This window comes from Rhincodon typus, chromosome 32 (assembly GCF_021869965.1).
Source record: "Rhincodon typus isolate 14 chromosome 32, sRhiTyp1.1, whole genome shotgun sequence".
NCBI classification, from domain to species: domain Eukaryota; kingdom Metazoa; phylum Chordata; class Chondrichthyes; order Orectolobiformes; family Rhincodontidae; genus Rhincodon; species Rhincodon typus.
This window is the reverse complement of record NC_063363.1, coordinates 31543581-31557137: the sequence shown is the minus strand read 5'-3', so window position 1 is coordinate 31557137 and position 13557 is coordinate 31543581. Positions and strand designations below refer to the sequence as shown.

Sequence of the window (13557 nt, the reverse complement as noted above, 5' to 3'; positions counted from 1 at the left end):
TCAAGACAGTGTGGACATAATGTAGTTTTCATGACAGAAAGTAGGACAATCCCTATTGCAATGTGGGGGACACCTGACACCAGGATGAATGGATGTGTGAATGCTCCTTTTCCAGGCTTTTAATTGTATTAAGCAATGGCTGCTACTTTGCAACATTGTCTGTGATGATGTTACATCTAGTCTTATTATAAGCCAAAGTTCAGCTGATTCACACTTCTCTTCAGTTAAGCTCTTCATACCTACATAGATGACCTTAACACATTGTGTTGAATTTTGGCTATTCATACCTTACAGATTAAAGTCACATCATGGTTTTAGGGCCTTATGATTTTGCAGTTCAGAGGGAGAACATGTCCTCCATTATTTTCCATACAAATAAAGGTTAAATATTATGGATGTGGATACTACTATTTCAGTCAAAGAAACTGCTGAATAGGCTTTGATGCAACTGTTAAGGTACCAGAGGGATGGACTTCAATTGGAACATTCAGGGAATAAAGGCATGGATTTTAACAAAAGATTTAGGGGGCTGAAGCAGGTGTGTCCAACCCTTTTGGGTGGCATAGTGGCTGTGGTTAGGAGATAGCAAGAACTGCAGATGGTGGACTCAGAGTCAACACAGTATGGAGCTGGAAGAACACAGCAGATCAGGCAGCATCATAGGTGCAGGAAAGTCAATGATTCGGGTTTACATCCTTCATCAGGATTGGGGAGAGGGAAGAGAGCTGGGAAATAAATGGTGGGTGGTGAGGCTGGGGGAGGTAGGTGGGATGGTGTTAGGTAGGGACTAGTGGAGATTAGTCAGTGGGGAGGGTGGGGCAGATAGGTGGGGAAGAAAATGGACAGGTAGTGTCAGGTCAAGGAGGCAGTGACGAGAGGGAAGGTTGGACGTGGGATGAGGATGAGGGTGGGAAGATGTTGAAATGGTGAATTTCATGTTTGGGCCATCGGGCTGTAGGCTCCTGAGGCGGAATATGAGGTGCTGCTCCTCCAGTTTGTGGGTGGCGTCATTGTGACACTGGAGGAAGCCCAGGATGGGCATATCACCCAGGGAGTGGGAGGGGAAGTTAAAATGGTTGACTACCGGAAAGTGTTGTCGTTTGTCGCGTTCAGTGCGCAGATGCTCTATGAAACGGTCTCTGAGTCTATGCTTGGTCTCACCGACGTAGAGGAGGCCACATTGGGAGCAATGGACGTACGGGTGAACCCGTCAGATTTGGAAAGGTTGTCTGGGGCCTTGAATGGAGGTGAGGGGGGAGGTGTAGGGGCAGGTTTAGTACCTCCTGTGGTTACAGGGAAAGGTGCCGGGTGTGATGAGATTGTTGGGGAGTGTCAAGTGGACGAGAGAATCACACTGTGAGCAGTTCCTACAAAAAGCGGATAGCAGTGGAGAGGAAAATATCTTTTTGGTTGTGGTCAGATTGTATGTGCCGGAAAAAGATGCGCTAGATGTGGAGGTTGTTGGGGTGGTATGTGAGGATCAGGGGGACTCTGCCTTTATTTTTTTGAGGGGAGGGCGTTTGAGGGCAGAAGCGCGGGAAATGCAGGAGAAGCAATCGAGGGCATCATGAATTAACGGAGGGGAACCAGGTGTGTTTACAGCCTCAGGCAGAGCATGTGGAGTTTGCACATTCTCCCCATGTCTGCATAGGTTTCTTCCAGATGCTACAGTTTTCTCCCACAGTCCAAAGATATGCAGACTAGGTGGGTTGGTCTTGGTAAATGCAGGGATAGGGTGGGGGGGGTGGTTGACTCTGGGTGAGATGTTCTTCAGAGGGTCCATGTGGACTCAATGGGCCAAATGGCTGCTTACACACTGTAGGGATTCTATGATTTTATCTCTGTGGGACTCTTTGATGTGTACCTTGACTGGCATATATGTCCAGGTGCTATACAAACAGATCCGGCTGTTGGGAATTATAATTTTCTTACCTAAAAGAGGTGCAATAGGCAAGAAATGCCTTTTCAAAATCTTCCAAAGTTAAATGAGAATATAAATACAGTTGCAAGGACTTTGAGAGGGAGATAACTACGACACATAAACTCAAGGCTGCAACTTCAATACCTCAATATCTTCATGATTGCTGCTTTGTGCACGGCTGAAGGTTCATTGCTCAGTACTAGAGGGACAAACATTGAAGGGTTGAATGACCTCTTCACATCCTTGACCTGTATTCTCACAGCTAAACGTTACCAAGGTCCAGGATTAGATTTGTGCATCAGGCAAGTCAGGCATCATCTGTAGAAGGTCAAACTTTATTCTTCCACTTTATAGTGACATCTGAACTTCTCAACAGTGTCACATTTTTACACAATAGGAAATTAGACAGCAGGCACATTGCAGCAATGGTAGTTAGGAAGGAAGTGTACACAAGTGGGTTTATTTGTTCAAAATGTTTATTGATCTTTAACTTCCTGTAAAGCTGCATTTAAAAATTTATAACCATCAATATATCAAAAAGCTCCCATTCTGATTGTATTAATTTATAATACACCTACTTATGATTTTAACAAGTATTTGGGTTTGGGGTTTGGTGGAGGAAAAGGCAGGTCAGATCTCTAGGTACTCTGCTGGGTAAATGCTCCACTGAGCCATAGAGAGCAGGAGGTCTTGGGTTTGCTTCCTGCTACCTGGAACATTCAGATTCTCAGGCAGAAGAGGGACTGGGATCTACAAATGTCCTGAGGGAAGAAAGCTTACCATGGCCCTTAGTCCTGATATCTGCCAAATTACCCTGTCAGGAAATGCATGTCCATGAAGATCTGGCTTTTTATTCCTTCTTTTGATTTACTCACCAACACATACTGTGTAGGGTCACGCACCATTGAAGTATAGGAAAGATACTGATGATTGGGTCACAGTACCTCACCCAAAGGAAGCATCTTCAGGGGATGAGAAAACAAAAGAGAACAAAGCTGCCAAAAAAGGAAACCACAGATTCTCAGCTGGCATTGTTGAACCTCTTTCTAAACTATTCTTAAAATTAAAATCCATGTCCCAGATGAGCATACACTGGCAATTCCCCCAGATGGGAAGGTAAATAAACACAAACCAGCAAAGTATTGAATCAGCTGGAGGCCAAGAGTTTCTCTATTGGAAAGGGGGCTTTCTGTTTCCAATAGAAAGGCATTCTGTAGCAAACTCCTGGCAGCAGTGTAATAGCCAGTCATCAGTATGAGCTACTGAGATACCCAAAGATACACTATACTTTATAAATAGAGTAACGAACCACTGCAATGGTTTCTAAGTCTCCCAGCGCGAGAGACATATACCAGGAGATCATGCAACTGAAGGGTGCTGTGGAAGGAGGCAGAAAGTGTGCCATCATGATGTTTGGGTCAGCAGGAGAGAGAGGCCAATTTGATGAAGTAGCTGCTGCTTGCCTGGCTGACATTCTCATCACAGAATCATAGAATCCCGACAGTGTGGAAACAGGCGACACCGACCCTCAGAGCATCCCACCCAGACCCATCCCCCCATAACCCACCTAATCTACTCATCTCTGAACGCTACAGGGCAATTTAGCACAGCCAATCCACCTAGCCTGTACATCTTTGGACTGTGGGAGGAAACCAGAGCACCTGGAGGAAACCTATGCAGACACGGGAAGAATGTGCAAATTCCACACAGACAGTCACCCAAGGGTGGAATCGAACCTGGGTCCCTGGCGCTATGAGGCAGCAGTGCTAACCACTGAGCCACTGTGCCGCCCTATACTGTTAACACTTTCTGAAATGACCGCTCTGTGTTGAGTTGGCTGGGCACCTCCTCAGCTGCTGGCCACTGGCAAAGGGAAGATTTGGTGAAGGAAGAAAACAAATGCAACTCTCACTTCCACTGCCATCTAATGGAAGGTGTGGAAGTGTGTACTTTGCCTGATGACCCGAGAAGAGTGTGACATCCCTTTGATTGATCAGCACAGCATCACCTATATATTGATTTGCACGTGAAAAACAGCCAAAGTGCTGACGCTATCTGTGGGATATTTCTCAGCAAAACTCAGGGTGTTCAAAGGGTGGGGGGGGAGGGGTGGGGTACATAGAATTACTATACTATTAGGGAATCTGTTAACAATTTCTTTATAAATAAGTTCACAGATTTTTTCCATACAGGAAGCAGGAAATCCTCCATGACAGGAAAACGAACATCAAGAATCTGGATCCACCCACACAAAAGCAAACATATGCTGAGTGGGTTGCCCTGGTTTAGAAGCACAAATAGTGGGGATAGCTCCATTAAGCAGTCTTCACCCAGCATAACCTCTGCTTATTCAGAACAAAGATTTCCATGCGTTTCTGCATGAGCAAACTACAATGAAAATTTGATTGAACAATCTTGGCTGAGTTTTGCATCAGTTTACAAATGCCTGCATCTTTCTATCCTCTTTCCCGACCCTACCCCTGCCAGCTTCTATTCTAAGAGTACCATGATGGAGATCAAAAGGTCATGCCTGATTGCACAGACAAAACAAATTCACTTCCTTTTTTTTCTTAAAGCCACACAGACGGATTTTAGTCTAGTCTCTCTCTAATTTATAGCAAGGAACATTTCAATGCCATAGCAACAACATTCATTTTGTTCAAATGAAACCTTTTGAAGATCTATGTTCTGAGTGAATGAAGGTCAGACTGATGGTCTGCTCACTGAAAAAGCTTTCTGTTGCCAGTGTGGGTGCTTTTAAACCAGTGTAACCCGGCGCAACGTGTGTGTGTGTGTGTGTGTGTGTGTGTGTGTGTGTGTGTGTCAGAGAGAGAGAGATTCTAGGCTGATTCAGTTCAAAGAACACAGGCTGCAAAGACTGACTATGTGAACAAATAATCTCTCTCCTTCACCCTTCCTGCCTCTTTGAACCGTTGCAGAAGTGGGTCATCAGCCTTCAAAGCAAAAGTTAATGTTCGCTTCTGGTAGTACTCTGGGTCAGTCTGCAGGTTCTCTATGACGCTGGAAAGTAGATGTGCACGTTCCACTATGGTTCCTGGAGCATCATAGCTAAGAGCAGTAAAGTGAATGTGGAGGTGGTAGTAGGAGGGCTGATAATGAAAGTAAATCCTCAGCTGGCTTCCTGGAATATTATAACGCTTGGAGATGGCAACCTGCAGGATTAAAAAATCAGAGTTATAGAATTGAGACCTTAAAGTGTACCTTGGTGAGCAAGATTAGATTATCAAACTTCTTTTATTCTTTTATGAGATGTGGACATCACTGGCAAGGCCAGCATTGCCGCCCATCCCAAATTTTCAATGAAATCAATGACTTGCTGTGCCATTTTAGAGAGCAGATACAAGTCAACCTCGATGTTGTGAGCTGATCCAGACTTACATGTAGGCCAGACTGGGTGAGCATGGCAGATTTCTCCCCTGAATGTTAAAATCTTATAGCATAGGAGGAGGGGCTAGGTGTCTTTTCCTTGCTTTGATGTAGCTGTTTCATATTTAATTAATATGATAAACATTAATTATCCAGAGCTGGCCTTTTCCCAGTCAATGAGAAGATGCTTCTTCTCCCCTCAATTTACAATTGTCTTGTTCTAATGGCTGAACAAAGTTTGAAAAACTTTGAAATGGTAAACCCTGGGGAGAAAACAATCTCAGCTATTCCATGTGTCAACACTCTCACTCTGCACACTCATCCCGCAACTATGACAATTTCAATCGTGTTCATGCTTCACAAGGTGGATAAAACTGTAATGCTCTTAATTTTTATTGCAAATCCTCCATATTTTGCTAAAAAGTGGAGCCACAGGTGAATTGGCTGGAAGTGTACACTGGATCAGGGGTCAGGGTGGGCCAGGTCAGGGTCAGCTTTTGGATGTAGTCGAGGGGAAAGAGAGGGGTTTGGTTGTGTACTGGCAGAGGTGCTGTGGTGTGGAGTCACGTAGGCTTTCTGGTATGGTGGGGAATCAATATCAGTGATTGCAGGTTAGGGTTTCAGTTTTCTAGTTACCTAAGAGTTATAGTGGGTTATTCCTCTAACCTTCCCAGCTAACTGTTCAGCTAAGGGGTTCAGAACCCTCCAAAGTCTCTAAGTTTAAATCATAGTCGGCAATTCTTTACAGACAATTCCAAATGTCTCATAACTGCCCATCAGGCTTCCTTCCCGGCAATTTCCATATAGTTAGAAACTTGAGTTTCCAAAGTCCCAATGCACATCTGTCAGGGTATGCCCTATCTCTGACTGTTCTTTTCCAGCCAGCAGCAGAGGTCTAAGGCATTTGAATGTATTTAATTCTTTTAAAAATCAAAACAAAACTTGTTTTTAGCTCTATAATGACTGTAGCTGGTCTTCATGGGTCATTCAATGGGCTCTTCAATCATATAATCCCTACAATGTGAAAACAGGCCATTCCGCTCATTGAGTCCATGCTGTTCCTCCAAAGAGCAGCCCACCCAGACCCACCCTCCTACCCTTTCTCTGTAACCGTGTATTTCCCATGGCTAAGCCACTTAACTTACACATCCCTGGACAGTATGGGACAATTTAGCATGGCCAATCCACCTAACCAGCACATCTTTGGACTGTGGGTGGAAACTGGAGCAGCCAGACGAAACACACACAGACATGGGGAGAATGTGTAAACTCCACATAGACAGTCCCTCAAGGGTGGCATTAAATCCGGGTCCTTGGTACTGTGAGGCAGCAATGCTAACCACTGAGCCACCGTGCCGTCCACAAACTGGAGCAAGTATATTGATCAGAGTTGGTGAAACAACATGGTCACGAATACATGAGTGAATTCCTCAGGGTTTCGGTTAACTTGTCCCCTCAGAAACATTCAAGAGACATGATCTCTTCATAAGATTAAGCCACAATGACCGTTAAGCAGATGAAGGGAACGGTGGATTTTGACTGCTGTTCCAAAATCGGGCTGAGTACGAGCCAGAGAAAAAATACCAGAAATTGAACACTAAAAAACGGACCATGCAGACAGCACGGGCAGGGGGATCAGTATCTGGATTATTCTAACCCACAGCTGTCGCAGGCACAACATGCATAATGACTTCATCTGAGCTGTAAACCTCAGTCGTTTAATTCTCTACATGGATCTCATAGCTGCAAGCTAAAAGCTGGCTGATAAATGTTAACAGCATCAGCCATACATTGATCGGACAACAACATGGATTACATGGGATATATAACACAGAAATAATCCATTCAGCCCAACTAATCTGTGCTGGTGATTATGGTCCACTTGAAGGTCTTCCTTTTTTCTCATATAAATTCACATTTGTAACCCTCTGCTCCATGTCCCTCAACTGCTGTATAGTTTCTCTTGAAATGAATCTACACTATTCACTTCAACTACTCACCGGGTGAAGAGGTTTCTTTTTAATTCCCTATTGGAATATATATATTCTTATATCCAAGGCCATGAGGCTATGCTCTTGCCCACAAAAGGAACTATCATCTCTCAGCCATCCCATTAAAATAACTGTGTAATTTTAATTAGCTCACCCCTCAGTCTTTTTTCTCCCCCAAGAAAGCGACACTGAGCAGGCCAATTCTTTCCCATACACAGTACCTTCACCATAATTAAATTTTGCAAGGTGTTCACTGAAGCAACACGTAACACAGACAGCTTGGTCACAGAGGAAGGGCTTAAGGAAAAACTTAAAGGAGGAAAATAACGAAGGAGGAGGGGCTAGGAGAGGCAAACAGAAATAAGGAGAGAATTCTACATTAGGGCCTCTGTTTTTGTTCATTCATGGGATGAGGGCATCACTGGCTAGGCCAGTACTTTTTGTCCATCTTTAATTGCCCTGAGGACAGTTAAAAGTAAACTGCATTACTGTGGGTCTGAAGTCATATGTAGTCCAGACCACGTAAGGATGGTAGATTTCCTTCTCTAAAGGAATTAGTGAATCAAATGGGATTTTCCCACAATTGACAATGGTTTCATGATCATCATTAGAACTTTAATTCCAGATTTTTATTTAATTCAAATTCCACCCTCTGCTTTAGCAGGATTCAGACCCGGATCCCTGGAACTTTACCTAGGTCTCTGGACTAACAGTGCAGCGATTATACCACCAGGCTGTTGCCTCCCCATAAAGCTGAAGCCACAGTCACCAATGACGTGTAGATTAAAATTGTGAATGATCAATGGGGCAGAAGGCTAGAGGTGAGTACAGAGCTAGGAAGATGAAAGGCGAAGGTCAGGTACCACTGGAAAACAATGATGAGAATTTTGAAACCAAGATGTTGCTTGTCTAGGAACCAATGTAGCAAAACTTGTCTTGCAAACACAGAGAAGGTGGGTGAGAGGAATGATGTTAAAACACAGGCAGCAAAGTTTTGAATTATATCATGCTTGTAGAGCATTGTATGTAGGAAACCAGCCAGTGGCACATTGGAATAATTATGTCTCGAAGTATCAAAGGCATGGATGAGGGTTTCAGCAATGTATAAGCTGAGGGAAGGTTGGAGTTGTGCGATGTTGCGGAGGTGGAAACAGCTGGTGTTAGAAATGATGTGAATGTATGAAGGAGGTTTATCCCATGATCAGATATAACATGAAGATAGCAGACAGTCTGGTTCAGCCTCAGTCTTTTTGAAACTCACCTGTCCTTCCTGCAATATATTCTGCAACATTGACAGGTGTTCTCCTGTTAGGTCCCGCAGTGACTTCAGCCCATGCCGTTGGCAAATAGCGATTAGGTATAGGTCATCCACCTGCAGTATACAATGGAATTGATGAATACCTTAGATTTCATAACATGTATGTCAGACAATGTTTTAATTATTCATCACCAACAGGTTCTGCATAAAAACAGATCATTGTCCCAGGAATGCAGCAATAATCCTTGGCTTTTTCTCCTTACCACCACTGCAAGCTGACTTCTTCAAAATTTGTGTCTCACCCCCTCCACCTTCAACAGGGAGTACAAGGATCTCCTGAAGTTCTATCACTGATGTTGAGACCTCTCTTCTATATGGGTGGGCCACTCTTTCTCTAATATTCACCCCACTAGCCCTGAAATTGCATCCTTCTCTAGTTTCTCTCCTTTCTTCCCTGACTTCCTGTACAAATTCATTTCTCCATGAGACCAACTTCTTGTTTCTCAACCCCACTCTCACTATCCAGTTGACTAATTAATGTCTTTTGTGACCCCATAAAACCTAATATTATTAATAGTTCCTGCTACTCAGGGATTGTTGCTCTCTACTTGAAACCTTCCATCATCACCCACTCCTCAGAAAACTCCCTTTTAGTCACAGGGGTCTACAGCAGACAAAGGCCCTTCAATCCATTGCACCCATGCCAGTGTCAAGCAACCACCTAACTATTCTAATCTCATTCTTGAGAACTTAGCCCATAGCCTTTTATGCCATGGCATTCCAAGTGCACATCTGAATAATTCTTAAATGTTATAGGGTTTCTGCCTCTACCAACCTTAAACTGACAGAGTTCTAGATGCCCACCACCCTGTGGGTGACATATATTTTTCCTTATAAACCCCTAATCCTCCTGGCCCTTACTTTAAATGTATGCCCCAGTCATTGATTTCCCCGCATTAAGGGGAAAAGTTCTTTCCTGTCCGTCCTGTATATGGCCTTCATAATTTCATACATCTCAATCATAGGTCCCCTCAGTCTCCCTTGTCCATCTTCTCTTCAGCCCAAGCAACATCCTGGTAAATCTCCTCTCAACACCTCTGTCCTATTTCCAATAGCCTATTTCCAAACTCCCTTTCTTCATCAAAGTCCTCAAATGTGTTTTTCCAAGTCTGTGTCCATCTGCTCCCACACTCAGCGAGCCTTTACTGAATTCACAAATGAATTCTATATCACTTGGTAATGGCAAACTATCCATTCTTTTTCTTCAATCTTTAACATGTCCATTTTCTTTCAATCCCAATCCCTAACATCAAGTTGGATGGGATTCACCACACCTGGTTTCATTCCTGTCCACCCAGAGTAAACTGGCAGAGCTCTTCTTCGTGCTTCTACAAATGTGTCTGTGGATTCCTCTGGTTGTAAAGGTTTTCTCCTTTCACAATTCCTAGTTTTCTAGACTGACCAGCAGGCTGATCCCATATCATTGCAGTTAGCCTTCTATTTAACCTTTGTTTCTGAGCTGTTCATCTTCACACTAACATCTCCCAGATCACATGAGCATTTCTTGGGATCTAATAGCTTCATATCATGAAACCAACTAACCCTCTTTCAAAATACTCTGCAGTCCGCTTTGCTTTTAAAGTGACTTTGCACAAAACAAATGTTTTTATTCACTGGATGTGGGCATCACTCTTTAGGCTGGCATTTATTGCCTATTCTCTAATTGCTCAAAGGGCATTTAAGAGTCAACCATATTTCTGTGGGTCTGGAGCTACATGTAAGCAGATTTCCTTTCCTATAGGACATCAGTGAACCAGGTGAGTTTTTACAACGCTCAACAGTAGATATCTAGTCACCATCACGTTAGATTTTAATTCCAAGTGTTTACTAAATTCAAATTCCACCATCTGCCACGTAACACATGTTCCCTAGAACATTAGCTTGGCGTTCTGGATTTTCAATGACATTAGTAATACATCTCCCAACTCCCCAAAAGAAATTATTCCCAGCACATGGGTCATCGCAACAGTATTTTAGAAGGGAGCCAGCAATATCTGGGTCCAGCATAAGATACAAATGTTTTTTCTGTACAAACATTAGTATTTGTAGTTTATATAAAGCTTACTTTAACAGCACTTCCAACTTTGCTGACTCTGTTGTTGGGAACAAGTGCAGTAAAATCGGAGGAACACCTCACAAATTTCTCCAACTCGTACATCATTCCCATGAGGTCTTAAACTAAAGTTACTTCTTTGTTGCTGGTTCAGGGCCTTCCCACGTAAAAGTGGATAGTCATCTTCACAAGAATGATAGTGATTTAGGAAGATGACTCACACCTGCACGGTAACTAGGGCTGGACAATGTATATAGCCTTGCCAGTTCACATATCCCGATGGAACAAACTGACTCCTCATACACAATCCTACCTGTTTCTGATTCCATTTTAAGTCTGGAATCAGGAGAAAACCGTCTTGAGGATCTGGATTTTCATAAATTATACGGTCAGCTTCTGCCTTCTTTTCCAGAATGTTATACACCCACTGAAAGAAAGCACATAAATCAATATGGGAGCGCTCTGGAGACCTGAAAGACATTAACAGAAGCCATTATACTTAAAAACTGAAAGAACTGCGGATGCTGTAAATCAGGAACAAAAACAAAGTTGCTGGAAAAGCTCAGCAGATCTTGCAGCATCTGTGAGGGAAAAACACAGAGTTAACGTTTCCGGTCCGGTGACCCTTCGTTAACTCTGTTTTTTCCTTCACAGATGCTGCCAGACTTGCTGAGCTTTTCCAGCAACTTCTGTTTTTGTTCCATTATACATTAACAAGCTAGGAAAACCCCTGAATGATTAAAAAAGAGTTGAATATTATGACAGGGGTAGGGGAGGGAGGGAACTAGCTTGTTCCTGAATGGATGACTGAAAAACCTTTACTAAACCTCATCTACCTCCTGAGAATAAACCAAATAAATGAAGTTCTATTATTTGAGATCCTTGCTCTTCACATTGTTTTTGAATCCACCTGTGAAAATCACCAAGTAATATACCATCTAAATTAGGACGCCGACCTTTTGTTACTACAATGCAAAATGAGTTGCATGTGCAATGTCTCCTAAGCATGTAGGAGGGAAACACTTAGTGCATCTGCAATTGCTCTTCAATTCATGCACACACAAACAAACCTGTTTTGCACATATCAGTGTTTTAAGGGCTGCCAGCACTTTCAAAACTTAAAGGGTTAAAACTTAAAGGGAACATTAGCTCCTATGGTTCATGGGGTGTTTGGATCACCTGAGCAGTCTTAATAAAGGAAAATTGGAAAGAGTGAAGCACACTCAACAAATGGACTCCAACGCATTTGAGTGGATCTATAACCAGACAGACTCCCAGGTCACGTGTGTACCACTCCTCAGCAGATCTTACTCTATTTGATGCTCCTCCAGTACCAGAAACATAAAACTAGGAGAAACATTTTCTTAAAATTAAATGCAGATGCTGGAGATTTGAAACAAACAGAAACAGAAATTGCTGGAGAAATTCAGGTCTTGCAGCAGCTGTAGAGAGAAAACACAACTTTTTTGAGTTCCACTGCCTTTCTTCAGAAACTTCCTATCCATCTCCCTGCTCCAAAAATCAATTTAATATGGTCCCCAGTTAAGGGATGTATCAGACATTAAACTGATAAGAACAGATGCTGACTGGATCTTAGCCAAAAGATCGGTGTTGTAACTGTGCTATGAGTCTGATTCTAGAATGATTCTGATGGTACTGTGGAAACGGTAATACTTCACTTTTTAAAGTAATTGCACATCGCCAACTATCTTCATCCTCTCTCAGACACAATGATTTAGGTTTAAAATTAGTTTCTTCATTTCCAAAAGTAGAAAATGCATTAGGTGCTTTACAGGCCGGGAAAGTCAGAGCTTCAATCCCTGAACTGCCAAGGCTGTCACTGAGCTTTCTGCAATAATTCTCACTCCTATTCACAATCCAACAACACACCTTTTTGTCTAGAAAATGGGTGTGCATTGACATTTAGTGAATATTGAATCAGGATGGGCAGCCATTCACCTTGAATACAAGAGGATGATGCAAGAGGAGAGATAAGAGTAATTGCCCATGACCTTAAGGCAGCATGATATTGAGTGCATGACCCTAAGGAGCTGTACCAAAACTGAGGTCAACTGAGGGGTTAAAGAGAAAGTGGTTACATTAACACCTGACACAAAATGAAGTTGGCATGGTCATTGAAGGTTACCTTGCACAGCATTGCTGCTGGAGTTCCTCAGGGCAGTAGCTGTGATGAAATCACCTTCAACTGCATTAGATCTTACTCATCATCATAAGATTAGAGAAGAGTTGCTCATCAACAATTTTACAATGTTCAGCTCTATTTACAAGCCCTCTGATAATGGCGTTTCCCACAGCAATCTAAAACAAGCACTGGACAACATCCAGGCTTAAGGTGATAAACAAGCAATGTAAGTATCAGGCAATCATATCCAACAGGAAATAACGTTCTACCTCACCCTTTTTAATGAGGTTCCCGCATAACAACTTCCTTGAACCTTAATTGAACCATGTCAATACTGTGATTAAAGGGCATGAAGTTTCTCCATCAATTAGAAGTCAACACAGTTGTGAGGCAATATTTGTTACTTGCTTGGATGACTAAAACCTATAAAACACTCTCTCAAAAACACTTAACACTACCCAGGACAAATTTCCTAATCAGCAGAGATAGTAGGAACTGTCGATGCTGGAGTCTGAGATAACAAGATGTAGAGCTGGATGAACACAGCAGGCCAGGCAGCATTAGAGGAGCAGGAAAGCTGACGTTTCGGGTCTGGACCCTTCTTCAGAAATGGGGGAGGGGAAGGGGACTCTGAAATTAAGAGAGAGAGGGGGAGGTGATGATGGAAGATGGATAGAGGAGCAGATAGGTGGAGAGAAGACAGACAGGTCAAGGAGGCGGGGATGAAGCCAGTAAATGGGAGTG

The 13557-nt window shown here is 42.9% G+C and overlaps 1 protein-coding gene and 1 pseudogene across 1 annotated transcript in view; both read right to left on the bottom strand.

Moving 5' to 3' along the window:
• Positions 1-2379: 2379 nt before the first annotated feature.
• dcps (decapping enzyme, scavenger) overlaps positions 2380-13557 on the bottom strand; it is a 46766-nt gene continuing 35588 nt past the window's right edge. Inside the window, exons 2-4 of the mRNA XM_048615378.1 lie at positions 10984-11145; positions 8561-8671; positions 2380-5094 (exon numbers count right to left, since the gene is read on the bottom strand). Of these exons, the coding sequence (XP_048471335.1) occupies positions 4804-5094; positions 8561-8671; positions 10984-11145 (564 nt within the window). The 3' untranslated portion in view covers positions 2380-4803. The remainder of the gene's footprint in view (positions 5095-8560; positions 8672-10983; positions 11146-13557) is intronic.
• Positions 12114-12282, bottom strand: LOC125486754 (annotated as a pseudogene).